The sequence below is a fragment of the Anabas testudineus genome, chromosome 21 (genome assembly GCF_900324465.2).
Source record: "Anabas testudineus chromosome 21, fAnaTes1.2, whole genome shotgun sequence".
Taxonomy (NCBI): domain Eukaryota; kingdom Metazoa; phylum Chordata; class Actinopteri; order Anabantiformes; family Anabantidae; genus Anabas; species Anabas testudineus.
This window is the reverse complement of record NC_046629.1, coordinates 7,652,252-7,666,461: the sequence shown is the minus strand read 5'-3', so window position 1 is coordinate 7,666,461 and position 14,210 is coordinate 7,652,252. Positions and strand designations below refer to the sequence as shown.

The 14,210-nt window shown below is 41.6% G+C and overlaps 1 protein-coding gene across 1 annotated transcript; it reads right to left on the bottom strand.

Moving 5' to 3' along the window:
• Positions 1-2,759: 2,759 nt before the first annotated feature.
• On the bottom strand, positions 2,760-12,804 carry shox (short stature homeobox). The gene is given in 7 exon segments (XM_026377273.1): positions 2,760-4,828; positions 5,183-5,336; positions 5,339-5,395; positions 7,360-7,448; positions 7,634-7,691; positions 10,523-10,731; positions 12,393-12,804. Coding segments are annotated over 7 exon segments (993 nt in total). The 5' UTR covers positions 12,640-12,804; the 3' UTR covers positions 2,760-4,649.
• Positions 12,805-14,210: the final 1,406 nt, after the last annotated feature.

Sequence of the window (14,210 nt, the reverse complement as noted above, 5' to 3'; positions counted from 1 at the left end):
GATACTGTGGGTACAAAGACACAATTTAAATTAAGCAATTATCGACATGATTACTTTATATGAACCTCTCTAATTATTTTTATTTCAAAAATAAAAAAGGTAAACTTTGACTTGGCAGCCATGCGATACTGTCTTTAACGTGATGCTGTGCCTGATTCATGAATGGATCCTTCTGGCACGAGAGAGGAAGTGAACAAAAACAATTCTCCGGTCAAAAAAGGTTGAACCCACTGGATGGAGCTGCAATGACACCGCACAAATCGAAACATGGTAAACACAGCAGCTTTTTCATTTCTGTGTCTTTTAACTGCATTTAGTGTAAAAGTACAATAAATGGCATACAGTGTGATGAAAAGCAGCGAGAGACTCTGACCACATGGAGCTGTAGCTCAAATTATTGTTAAAATCCTCCTTTTTGATGTTTTGCTCTCAGTATTTACAGATGGAGGTGATACTTTTAATAATGACTGCAAACTGTTGGGACATTACTCTGCAGAAAATACAGTGTTTTTATTAGATTAGAACAACACAAGCTGAATGCTTGAATAGAAAATAAACTGCTAATGAGTGTAACGTAAACGGCTGAACGGAATGTGAACTTCTGCTCCGCTGGGTTTTTTTTATTTCTCTATTTTCTAACTTTAATTTCTTGACAGTTTCCACCGTCACTGCAAAAAAACAAAAAAAACAAAAGAAAGTGTTGACCCAGACTTAAAATGTTAGTTTTAATATAGTTTTGCACTGTTGATGACTCCAGATACATTTATGTGCATTAGCCAACAAAGCAAACCCAAGTCTAGCCCAAACAAACTGGGATGAAAGGCGCCCTTTGATCCACGGCCGACCGTAGTGACTTCAGCACTTCAGCTCGATTGTTTTCAGCTGAGGTTTCTCTGGGTGGCTTCACTTCAAGCTACAACCGAAGCTGCCGGAACAGGATTTACTCGGGATTTAGGAACCACAGCGTTTGTCTCACAAAAGACTGTTGCAAGTAGCCGCTGTAGTTGTTGTGGTATAGCATGACAAACGCTCTAACTTCATGTGTTTGTGCCAAACATTCGCCGTCTTCTCAGGCCCATAAGCTCTGTCGTTTCACACCACTGCCAGCTCGGTGCTGAGGCTACGACAGCTCACATTCCTACTGATCGTAGTTGTGTGTGACATTTCAAAGGGGATTATGTGAATGAAATGTGATAAAAACTATTTTCATGTGACCCCTGTGCACTTGACCTCTGATAGGCTAGCACGGCGTAGAACCGAGGCTCAGCCTTGTGGGACTTCTGCATGTTGTGCAAATCAGACATGCTGAAGAGAAGTGGACGACCGAACGTGACAAGAAAAAAGCTGAAGATCTGCACTAAAAGCTGTTGCTTTATTTTAAGCACTTAACAATCATAAGTCCCAGTTCTTCTCTAAAAACAACAAATACGCAAGAAAAAGATCAAACTGACCAACAATAAGCCCAGATGTAAATTTAATCGAGCACAGCCGCCCACTACGTAGCACACACTCACACACTCCTCCTTTAATATATTATTGTGTATTTGTTACTTGTGGCCAACATAAATAGCATTATGTGCTTCGAACTTGTTGACAAAGCAGCCATGGCTCATTGGTGGTTGATGGATGGCTGTGTGTGCCTTGCTAATTATTAGTACACATAAAAGGATGCTGTTATTCCCAGACCTGGCCCAGCAGGCCTCAGCTGGAGGGGTCACTGGGTAAATACGGAGCCATCAGTCTGCGACTATATCACTCAATCTTGATGTATGAGCAAAGAGGTACAAATTAAACGCACGGCGGCCTTCTAGGGGGTACTGCACTCAACAGGACGCCATTTGGGCTAATTCCTGCATGGGGTTCAGACAATAGGCCACTATACCACATGGTGTTATTACTTTGTGTACACACATCTGGAATTAAGCTCCCAGAGGAAACGAATACACTTGAATAAAGAGGCCAATAATTTTAGATGCAAACATTTAGCATGTGCGAGTAGAACAAGTGGAGCGAGTGTGCATGTATGTGGATGCCTGTATGCGTGTGGTGGGGGGTGTTGACTTCAAATATAAATGCTGATGAGAATACACCAACTTGCAACCTTTTTGTTTCACGTGCTCAAAGTTAATCACAGCAGATGAATCATGGAGAACAAGATCCTATTTGAGAATTGAGCACAGAGCAGATTAGCGTTCATGCCATAGCTGCTGAGTCCCCCAGATCTCCTGCTTGCCTTCTACTTTCCCACTCCAGTTACAGCCATCTTGCTTCGATTTGACGATGTTACAGCTGCACTTTCCATACCAATACTATCTATGTCATTTTGACGAACACAGGCGGAGAGTTATACCCCGTAGGAGGCTCCAGATTTGAGTTGCATCTGGATTTTATAGCAGCTCAATTTTCTTTGCTGGTGCGCAGCTCAGATTGGATGTGATGAGCAGGGCTAGCTAACGTGACTCTGTGTGAATGTCAACTCTAGACTGATATTGATATTGATCCACAGGTTGAGACAGTTGCTGAATACCAGGCACAACACTGTGTGAGACACAGAGAGCGTTTGAATGTGCATCGGGAGGTAAATACTGAAGATATCAGGGAAGGGATTTAGATCTGAGCTGCTGTTCTGTCTTTCCAAGTCATTTACACTGATTAGCATCTTGCATTCATGTGCACATACGTGTTAAAGTATCTTTCGGGCCTTGCTTTACTCAGTATATGTGCAGCTTAAAACGTTTTCAAGTATTTTAAAACTCCAGTACAAATATTTATAACTTTATTGATAGTTTACTTGTACAAGATGTACATTCATATTTTGTGAATTCAAAGGGGAAAAACAAACTGTACGATGATTCATGTTTAGGCATGCTTGCATATGAAATGATAATCATTTTAATGGGTACAACAAATTCCATGGAGTATTGTTCAATTCAACCATCCCTGAAATGTTTGTAAACTCGGACACGCTACATTTTTTTTTTTTTTTTCGGCAAACAATGCACTACAGCCACACCTCCTAATTCAAATTTAACACTTAAAAAAACATACAAAAATAAATGCAAAGCCATGTAAAAATGTACACTTGTAGTTCAACTATTTCATCTTTCATAGACTTTCAGACAAAATAATAAATAAAACACCCATATGTTTAATTTAAAATGGAGACAGATAAACAATTCTAAATGGAGGTCTGTTAGAGAAAAATGTAGTTTGGACACTGTTAGAGGTACGTAAACCTTAAACGGGTCTACATGTATAGCGCAGCTCTGACAGCAGTGTTTAAAAAGTTGTCAAAAGAATCTTTGAATTTCAAAACAATCCAAATGTTCTGTTTTGTCTGGAACAATCTGTAAAATACAGTCTGAATTATTTGGAAATTAGTGATGAAATGTCACATATAACATGCAGAATTAAGCTAATCATATTGTAAACAACTGCTCGGTTTGGATGGTTTTTTATAATGAACATTTTCCAAAAACCAAAATGGATTTTCTCTAGTGTTGAAAGAGGAGTGAAGATTACTTTTTATATATTTTAATTTATCCTAATTTCTGCAGCTTTTACCAAAAAATGTGCTCATGTTTTCCTCAACAAGTAACAACAGTACCTGATGCTAAACTGCTTGAATACATAGGATGTTAGGATGAGATATGGCACCTGGTTCTGAGTGACTTTTCTTGAACTCAACAAAATACACACCGCCGTAGAAAACCTAGTGTGTTTGGCAAAGAAATTCAACACTCCAACAGTGCATGAAAAACAACAGAAACTCATTGGATCTTTATCGTTGAGGATTAACTGCTAACTGTTTTTACTTTTTTGCTATTTACAGTATTGCACTTAAACTGCACACCATTGCATTTCAGTCTGACTGATGCTTTCTTCATATTTTCAGAATTACAAAAAAAGCAAAGAAAAAACAAATGTATTTATACCCTTTATCAAAGATAATGTCCTTTTTGTGGATCACATGACAATATCAAATCCCCCACCCCCTTTTTTAATTAGTAAAGTAGTATCTGCTTGTAGTGCCATTTGTAAACACCCACATACAAGACCTGAAGTGCAAAGGCTATCTTCACTTCTTTACCCAGGATACAACACAATAAACAGAAAGAAATAAAGACAGAGAGAGAGCACGCAGTGAGGAGAAATGAAAAACCCAAGTCTCGCCGGCACATGCCCCAGCGACACAGAATAACGTCTCTCCCCTCTGCAGCCAAAGCGAAAACAGGAGCTGTTGGTTTTGTTATAGCACGAGTCCACATGAAGAAGGATATCAAACCGTAATGGAGACTTTTTCGCTTCGTAGGTGTCGTGACGAGGGTCGTGGGCGTGTTGAATGGCAGTGTTAAAAACAGTTGTTGAGCATTTATGTCAGGTGTGGATGGAGGCCAGTCCCAGAACGGTCCTCTATTAGAGCTCATGCACTTGGCAGCAGCAGGGAACACAGTGGTTGGAGACAAATATGGCCTTTTTTAAAATGTTTTCTTTTTTTCGTCACTTTTCTACTGAGAGGAGGTTGGGCAGGGGGGTGTAAAGGTGAGAGCCAGTCCGTTTGCCTCGGTGAGGTGGTGTGTGGGTCTGTTACCCCCCCCCCCCCTCCCCATGCTCAACCTTCTGCATTGTCAACATGGCAGCAGCCAGCGTCAGCGAGCCTCCGCGTTTGGGCTCTGCTGCTGCCTGCCAGTTTGCTTTGTTCTAACATCTTCTGGTCTGACGGGCCCCGGCCTGGCCCTCAGACAGACATCCACATGTGTTTGTACGGTCCTTGGGATGTGATCTGTGCCTGGAGTGGACTGAGCCACTGGCCCCGCAGAAGTCCTGCCTGTTGGGCGAAAAGTAAAAGGTGATTTCATTGGTATTTAATTACCGTTCTCTACAAGTGGTTTGTTTTGGCAGCTGGTTTTGTGACAATTTTCTCGCTCCCTCCTTCTTTTTATTTTCTTCCTCCACTGTTCTCCCCCTTTTCTCTCTCTCACACACCCTCTCTCTCCCCCCTCTCTGTATGTGTTCCTCTCTTTCATTCTCACTCAGTGTTTTTGTTTAGTTTAGTTTTAGCTGTGAGTATCACGGCCCTTTCACAGGCTCAGTCTTGTGTGAGAGGCGATTATGGGCATCAGGCGAGCGGAGGGGCAGCCCGGTGGGGTCAGAGTCCCAGAGCCTCGGTGTGTTTTCTTGCCTTGAGTCGCAGGTCGGCGATGCTCGAGTTCTTGCTGTTGCTTTTGGCAGCTGCCGCCACCGCCGCCGCCGCAGAGGCCGAGTCGGCGAGAGATGCGATTGGTAGTCCGAAGGGAGGGGGCGGGAACATCAGGTAGGGAGCGTGAGCAGCCAGGTGAGGGTGCAGGTGGGGGTGGGAGTGGGTGACCCCGTCCAACTGGAGCTGGGCTTGGACCTGCAGAACAGCAAAATATAAAGTCAGTGGACGTCTGCGCCTGAGGCTGTGTGTATACATGTGTGTGTGAAGACTGGTTGAGGATTTAGGTTTCACACTCTGACACTATTAAATTCCCCCTCGAACCTGTTGCTTACGGTCTGTTTTCTAAGAAAATAGTTAACGGCCACACTCTGCACTTTAGCCCTTTTTTCATGTCAGCTATTCTAAAAGTTAATGAATCATACATTGCTCTCAGACACCACATCCAGTTTAATCGTCTAGAATCAAAGTCTTTGTAGGACCCAGAACAGATTTGTTTAATTCAGACTGAGGACTCCGTCTCTGCAGTCTTGTTATCTTGATTATGTATTCAATTGCATAAATAAACAATTTTGCACTAAAAAGATATTCACATATTTGGACTTATAAATATTTATCCAGACATATTCCTGAGTCAAGGGAAAAAGAAACCATAAGGAGCATAGAATATCAGTTTTCACATTCTTGGCAATTATTTTATATGAAGTAGGTGAAAATTAAGCATCTGCTTACTTCAGAGGGAGAGAGCTGAGCCTGTTGCCATTTCTCATGTGTTTCAAACACCACAGGAAGAAGTGGGAAAACTGAACTATTTCATGTTTTCTTCTCCAACTTAAATAAAATGATATAAAAGTCAAGTTTTAACTTGACTAAATATTATTTTTTCACTTTGCTCGCTTTCACATTGGCCTAAAATACTGAAAATGACTTGAAGTTGAAGTTGTTAAATGAAAGGGAAAATTAAAGTAAACCACAAATTAGTTGCTCAGCTGCACAGCAATGGCATCCAAACAAAAAACAAACATCTCCACATATCTCATTTTCTAACAATCGGGTAATAAACTGCAGCTGTGACCAATAATTTCCAGACTTGGTGTGGAATGACATCTGATAAAATAAAAATGCAGAAGCACCGATGGATACTTGTTGAAGCTGGATTTTCTGGAGCAGTCGTGTTTTAGGGGGCACAATAAAAACGGACAAACAAGCGGCGAAGGTTCAACGTGTTTGTGAGAAGTGTTGCATCTTTTACACGTTTAGATGTACAACTTGCACAGTCTCAACAATCATTTTGTTTTTTTCTGTAGATGTTTGCTTGTTACTAAAGAAGGATGAGAACGAGTCACATGACGGGAAGGTTTCAGGCCACACTCAAACCACGGACCTTGCAGCCACAAGCTGTGACCTCACCAAACCAAACCACTAGCCATTCACTCATTTTATATGCAGCATTGTAGTACCAGTGCATGCTCTGCCTGTTTCAACCACATACAGCAAGCTTCTCTCAGTATGCAGGCCTCAAGCCTCCACCCCTGTCAGTGCAGCTCAACACCAATATCCATCAGAGCCCTCTCCACTCCTAACTTTCATCATCTCTTTTATGTGCTCGCGCCTGCTGCACTGTTGGCTTAATTAGGCCGTTGCTTTTCACGAGGGTCAAGCAGACAACACGGTAGCCAGGACGCAAAAAAGCACATAGCAGGAGATCAAATGTCTGTCCAGCTCTCGTCTCCCTGTACAGCCTGACCCTCTCCACCCAGCCAGGAGGTGAAAGGTGCACACCCATCCACACACACACACACACACACACACACACACACACACAGTCTCTCATCACTTGCCTGTAATAGCTGCACATGGCCTATAGATTCATGTGGATGTATAAATATAGAAGACCTAGTCTGGCTCTGATTCCACCACATCAGCTTCATGCATTCAGAGAAACGCACATGTCGCTCCTCCTGCTTTAATGCATTCCTCAGACTTCATCCCTCTTTATTCAAAAGATGCTGAATAATCGTCTTTTTTTTTTTTTTTGCACCCATTTTTTTTTTTTTTTTACTTCTCTGCTTTTAATTCAGGCTGAATTTGTGCTCTTTAATTGGATGGCTCTACATTTTTCAAGCGCTGTCCACTGCTGCTAGTATGAGAACATGGCCTACCTGTTGGAAGGGCATCCGGAGGGCGCCCATGTTGACGTAGGGTGCTACTCTGCATGCTTCAAGGTGACTGCCGCTGCCCAGAATAACACCTGGAGAGAAGGGAAAGATGTCTGTCAGGCAGCCAGACAGTTGTTGTTATGTGAGATGAGGAGGTCACAGGTTTTCCACATGCAGTTTAAAATTGTTCAATTGTGTCACATTGTAAAGTTGAAATAATCCAAAAAAAGAAACTATTAAAAAAAGATCATCCAGCAGAAGAAGAAGTGACATTTACCTTTGTGCATCTGGTTTTCTTGTTTTCGACATTTCGCTCTTCTGTTCTGAAACCAAACCTAGAAATGAATAATAAAAATCTATATTAGAACAATTAAAAACAACAAGTCAGTTTTTCACTAAACATTAGTTTTTGTCTTTTACCTTTTAAAATCCAACATAATTTAAAAAAAAAAACAATGGAAACCATTAATTTGGAGGCAAAATAAAAATGTGAGCAAATTAAATCTTATTTAGCTGTTAAACGTCCATATTCTCACGTTTGAAATAAAACAAAACTTATATTAAAAATAAAATAATAATAATAAAGATGCATCTATGAGATAAATGACAGGAAATAGTAAAAACAAATCAGGCTGTTGACGATGAAACAAAACTATATGATACAAACTAATATTCAGTACAATGATAAATGCATGTGTGGAAGGCTATTATAATATAACAGCATTAAAACTAAAATAATAATAGAATTAAACACTAAATGCGCCACCACAGTCCACAGAAGAGCGCAGTGTGGATGCTGTGATATTTCGTTAGGATAAAACCAAAGCACCTTCTAATTTACTGACTCGCTCTGAAGCTGCGGGCTGCGGCCTATTGTTCATCATCATCATCAACCTAATTTGCCTCTGTGAATAACATTATCTCCCCTCCCCTTCGACCCCGCAAAGATTATCGTTTACAGATGCGAAATTAGCGACTGGTCGCGGACCACAAAGGGCGCAGGCTGATAATGAGGATGAGGAGGAAGAGGATGCGTCAAGGTGCCGTGAAGCCATTTTAAAGCTGCGTGGAGCAGCGTTGTGTCGATGGAGCTCCAAGAACAGGAGTGTCCATGAGCAAAGAAGAGGGAAAATATCATTTAAAAAATGTATTTAAACGTAAACTTCACATTACTGACGCGTTATGGGATAAATGGGAGGTTTAAGACGCCCAAACGCAATAATTACCAATTAAATCACATTAGTATTATTATCCCCACTGTGTTATTATCCCATTGTTACTGAGTATAGACGTGTGTTATCCCCTCTGCAGCCTTAAATAATGGCACTAAAGGTGTTTATGAAAATCCCAGGTGATTTTATTTTTTACATAGACGCACAGCAGACTAGTCCCTCAGATAAATCAATGCTAATATTAGACGGGCCCGAGATCAATTCCAATTACGCGCCAGTATGTTAAGCAAAGTGAACTACACTGGTTCAGACAGTTATTTCTTCATTAAGGGCCACTCAATGATGCGCTTCACAAATACCCTAATCTCATTTCCTTTTTGATTTTTTATTAGAGACAGTGAATAATGACATTTAATTTAGCAGCGCGCCAGAAACCCAAAGATATTAGTCCTAACTGAATTACTGCCTGCTCCTCACCAAGCTCTCATAACTTTCAATTAGATTCATTGACAGCTGCTCGGAGCGCAGGTTCACAGCCTCAAAAAAAAAAAAAAAAAAAAACAGCCTTGCTGCAATTCACTCTCACTAAATGTGCAGAAAAACACGTCCCCGCTCCTGAAAGGTGTTTTAAAAAGGAGCTTTTTGAACGGTTCGTTCCTCAAACAGCAGACGATCAGCTGCGTCTGTGCGTCCCCAGTCATTGTTATCACGCTCAGTCTGCTGGCTCTTTATCAGCCATAGTTGGAGCATAAATTATTCTAACTCACACTTTATTAGTGATAACTGCGGTGTTATCCCGCGTTATCCCACTGTCAACCGAGTCCCCACAATGTTCACCTCCAAATGCTGGTCGCTGGGCTTCTAAAGCTCCACGATGGCTTTTATTCATCCGATTAGAAAGCTGAACAGCAGCAGAGTTGGGACTGAATTGAGTTATTTCTAATCTGTTTTTATGGGGACACTACATCAAGCCAGTGGCAGATATTACAAAGAAAATGAGGAGAGAAACGAGTTGACATAAGCGCGCGTCCCCTGAAGCAGCCATTCAGGCTCTTCATTCATTTTAATCATTGCTTAGGATTCTTCTTCCCCCCAAGGCTGCTCGGATCGTAGGAGCAGACTGTAGGCCTGTTGGTGGAAGCTCAGTAGGTTGTTAAATCCCGCGTGATTCAGAGCAACTTCCTCGTCTTTGATAATAAACCACGGTCTATAAAAACACTGCCTTTTATTTGATTTTAGTTGTGCTTCTTAATTACGCAGAAGACGCACGACACACACACACACGGCTTAATACTGAGCCCACATTGGAATAAATGCTCAATCTATGCGCGCCTACAAGTCCTGACAGATTTTTGAACACAGCTCCACATGTACATTTATAAATTATGATAAACTCGCCATAAATTAACATCAGAGCAGCAGAGACACTAAATAAAACTAGTTTCACTGCGGTGTGCGTCATTTATCTCTGAGGTTTGTGACGTCAACCTGCCTGGAGACTAATGAGCTCTAAACATTTAGTTTTTCATTTTTAAATGTTTCCCCCCAAACATAATTATCTCTTCAAATGTCACAAAAGAAACGTTTACTGGTTGTTGTTTGTTTTTTTTGTTTGTTTAACGATTGGAGTATTTCGCTTGTTGTGAGTTTAAAAACATCAACATGAGATAAAAACTCTGTTAATTTAATTATTTAAAAAAGAAAATTAAAATAACTGCACCTTTCTATTTTAAAGTGAAATTATTTTATTATTAGCAAATACTGTAAAGATGAAACTATAAATAGGATTTATGTTTATGCGCGACTTTTAATTTTATTTCCTATCTTCTAATTATTTTTGATGACTGTAACAGTGCATCGTTAACACGGCTCCTACAAAGCGCACTGAACATCAACCTCCACAGGATCTAACATCCATCAGTCCCTGCAGGACCACGACGGCACCGCTTCCTGTTCCTCCTCAGACAGACTCGCAGCCGGAGGCTGATCCTCACCTGGACTCTGGCCTCGGACAGTCCCAGCCGCTGGCTCAGCTCCTCTCTCATGAAGGCGTCCGGGTAGTGCGTCTCGTCGAAGAGCCGCTCCAGCTCGTTCAGCTGCTCCAAGGTGAAGTTAGTGCGACTCCTCCGCTGCTTCAGTTTGCCTTGTGCATCCTCGTCCTCCGATTTCACGTCCTCCTTTTTCTCCTTACACTCGTAAATCCCTGTTAAACGCCCCACGGTTGGGAAGGAAGACACGATTAAAACGTGGACGAGCTTCTTTAAAGAGTCAAATAAACGCACGCATAGGAGCCTCTCTCGTTTCTATACACACACCCCACATGCACATTACTAACCCCCCCTTCCCATAGCTTACACACTGGGCCCTAACAGGGGCCTTAGGCCTGGCAGTTTGGCAGCAGCATACACACATATTACACAGCCTATTTCTTCAAGAGGCCTGGTTGCATTTCCAGCCTCCATAAGTCAGTGTGTAATGTCAGAGGCGTTATAAAAGTAAATCAGTCAGTACAGGCCAAGGAAGCCTAACAGGGTATAACCGGTTTACAGAGCACAGAATGAAGCCTGGATGCAGGTAGAGACCATTTAGACCTGATTACTGGCTCAAATGGAGCAGACTGAGCTGATGTCAGGATACAAACTAAAGAAATGTTCATTCAAGTCTAACATTTGAATTCCTGCAGGAACTCTAAACTTTATTTTTTGCATTAATACATTTAAATGTGTGTGTGTGTGTGTGTGTGTGTGTGTGTGTGTGTGTGTGTGTGTGTGTGTGTGTGTGTGTCTCCAAAGCTGTCAGTGTGCGGGCTGATGTGTTTTTATTGGGCTGTACTGTACCGTTATCAGTGTGTTGTTATTATTAGTAAGAGACTTGGCGACTGCTGTCGTGTTTGATTTCATAGAAATACCAGTCGTATTAGCTCCATATATACAGAATGAGGTTTAATTAGAAGTGTAAGAAAGAATCCTGCAGAATAGTAAGACTGCTGCTGCTGCTGCTGCTGCAGGATAAATATAGAAACAAGTTAAATTTACGCACTAAACGTCTAAAAGTCTTCACGCTGACTGAGAGGAGGCCTGTCCTGCTGTTTCACTGCACTTTTCAACAAATGAACACATAAGGCCGACTCGTTTTCTGAGCCTATTCAACAGTAGATTTTATTTTATTTAACTTACACGGGTTTAGCAGCTGTAATTAGATTTAGTTTGACTTTATCCAGTGCGCAAATGAGCATTGGAGGCAGCGTGGCGGTGCTATCTGTCCATATCCCAACAGGAAAGCAAGTGAACTTTTAATTAAAGCCAAATATCATGGAAAATGTGAATTAGGAAACGTGCTGTGGTAAAATACTCAAATAAATAGAGTGGAGTTGCTAAATACTTTATAATTCATCCTGTTGTTTATTATAGGGCCCAAACTGTTTGGTGTTGTGTTACTTTGCTATTAAAATAAGGTTTATTATAATAAAAGCTACACATGTAATAAAACTTTATTGTGTAAACGTAAAAACGTAGCAGTGATTTTTAAATTTTTAATATTTCTATTTTTCATTTGGCCATAAACAAACATCAAATGGTTAAATCGACGTCCAGGCTGTGCGCCCGCCTCCTGCTCTGTAGAATAATCATTGTAACAACAGAATAATGTGTTAACTTAGTCACTGTGCCTGAACTGAGCCCGCTGTGTAAACTCAGCTCCTCTTTTTATTCTTGGATTTGTGTCGACAGCGGGTGGAAACAGAAAAAAAAAGCGGCGCTCCGGATATAAAACTGCTGAACTTGTGCAAATTCCCCGACACAATACGGAACATTTGTTTTTAAAAAAAAAAAAAAAAAGAATAGAAAAGAAAAAGCCAAAGCTCACCTTCTGTCGCCCTCGAAACATTAAACTCCTTCAGTTTCTCCTTTTCCAGCTCGACGTGGTCCTTGAACAGATGCACCGGGCAGTGGTTGCTCTCCGTTATGTCCTGCAGGTTTGTCTCCGGGCTGCCCAGCTCCCTCGCCCTTGTCAAGCCGCTCTCCAAAACTTCCCTGTACGTGATACTCTCTTTGCTGCTCTCCTTGGTTTTCTGATCGAAAGATTTCGACACGAATGCCGTAAGTTCTTCCATGGTCGGCTCTGTGGCTCAGTAGTGGTCCTGCTCAGGGAAATCCACCGTGAATCGTCAGTAACGCACCTCAGCGTCTGTGTGTTCACCAGCTCTGCTCGCGGATCCGCTCTTTTCTGGAGGCTGGCAGCAGCAGCGATAGATAGAAGGGGTGGAGAGGAGGTGAGATCACTCCTGCTGTTGTGACTGTGTATTTGAGAGCTCACTATTTATACACGGCCACCTCAGCCCGGCCCCCCCACCCTCTCTTCTCTCCGATCTCTGTGTCTTGAGCAATTACAGACCAGCTCGACTTTGCAGAATTCAACTTTCAGCAGCTTTTTTTTTTTTTTCTTTCTTTTTCCACAAATCAATGATGGAGCTGATGGAGGCGGTTAATTGAATTACGGGGTCATTAAAATGCCCACGGTGACTCACTCCTGTGAGCAGCCTGTGTGTGGCTGTTATGTTTAATTTAATCCCGTTGAATTTAATCCCGAGATAAAAATGTTTTGTCCCTTGATTTTTTTTATGTTTTATTTTATTTGTTTATATTTCTTGAACCGACACATGTGTTTAAACACTAATTCATCCATAAGTCATCTATAACCTCTGATGTATCAGCTGATTGGACTTTGACTTCTCTTGGGGGGGGGGGGGGGCACTCAACAACATCAAGTCTGAATTTAAAATGGTTATTTAATTAGAAATAGGCCACATGCAGGTGTTTACGCCAACATATTTTGAAACATCACATCAGACTTTACGCAGAGTTCATGTCAGACATTTTTAATCAGGCCTCCACCTTTTTATTTAATATTTTATTTTAATTTACTGAGGAGAAATTCTCCTTTTTATCGCTTTAAAGTTGGTTTCAGTTTCCCCTTTTTATCAAACAGGAACATTCACCCCACTTTAACGCAGCAGCAACAGCAAATACATAATTACGGGATAAAGTTGTAATTAATATTTGGCTGTTATAAACTCGGTTCCCTTTTGAGTATTCACTTATAATCCTCTGTGGTTTCCTGTTACAAATATGGGCTGCAAATCAATAGATATCAGCAGTGAAAAAATGTTCCCTCTATTTACAGGATTTTCATGGGAATAAGTGAGCCCATAATGGCTTAACGTTATCTAAGTCGCTCATCAGTCCAGCACACAAACACAAAAGGCCGGGAGAGGAGTGGGATCCCCTGGGTCTGCCGCCCTGAGCGGCCCGCCGCTGTGAAAGTCTCATATCTCAGCTCTCTAATGACTCGGTTTGATGTCTCTCCATTTATCAGTGAGGCCGCTTCACATCACTGCGGCTGACGCACAAGTCGAGGTCTCTCCCTTGTGCCATGAACTGCGCCTTTTGTTGTTAATAGACCTAAATCCTCTTTAAGACGCAAATCTGCGCTCCCAGTCGTGTGCCTCCATATCGTCCCACAATGAAGTGGCGTTTTACAAAAGACCCACGAGTGTGGAGCCAAATAATCCACCAACAGGAGATTCCCCCCCACAAAAAAAATATTCAAAAGGAAATATGGAAGTATGTAGGCACGTCCTCAGCCTGTGCCACCTAACTGTCAGATCTAAAATCTAGATCATTT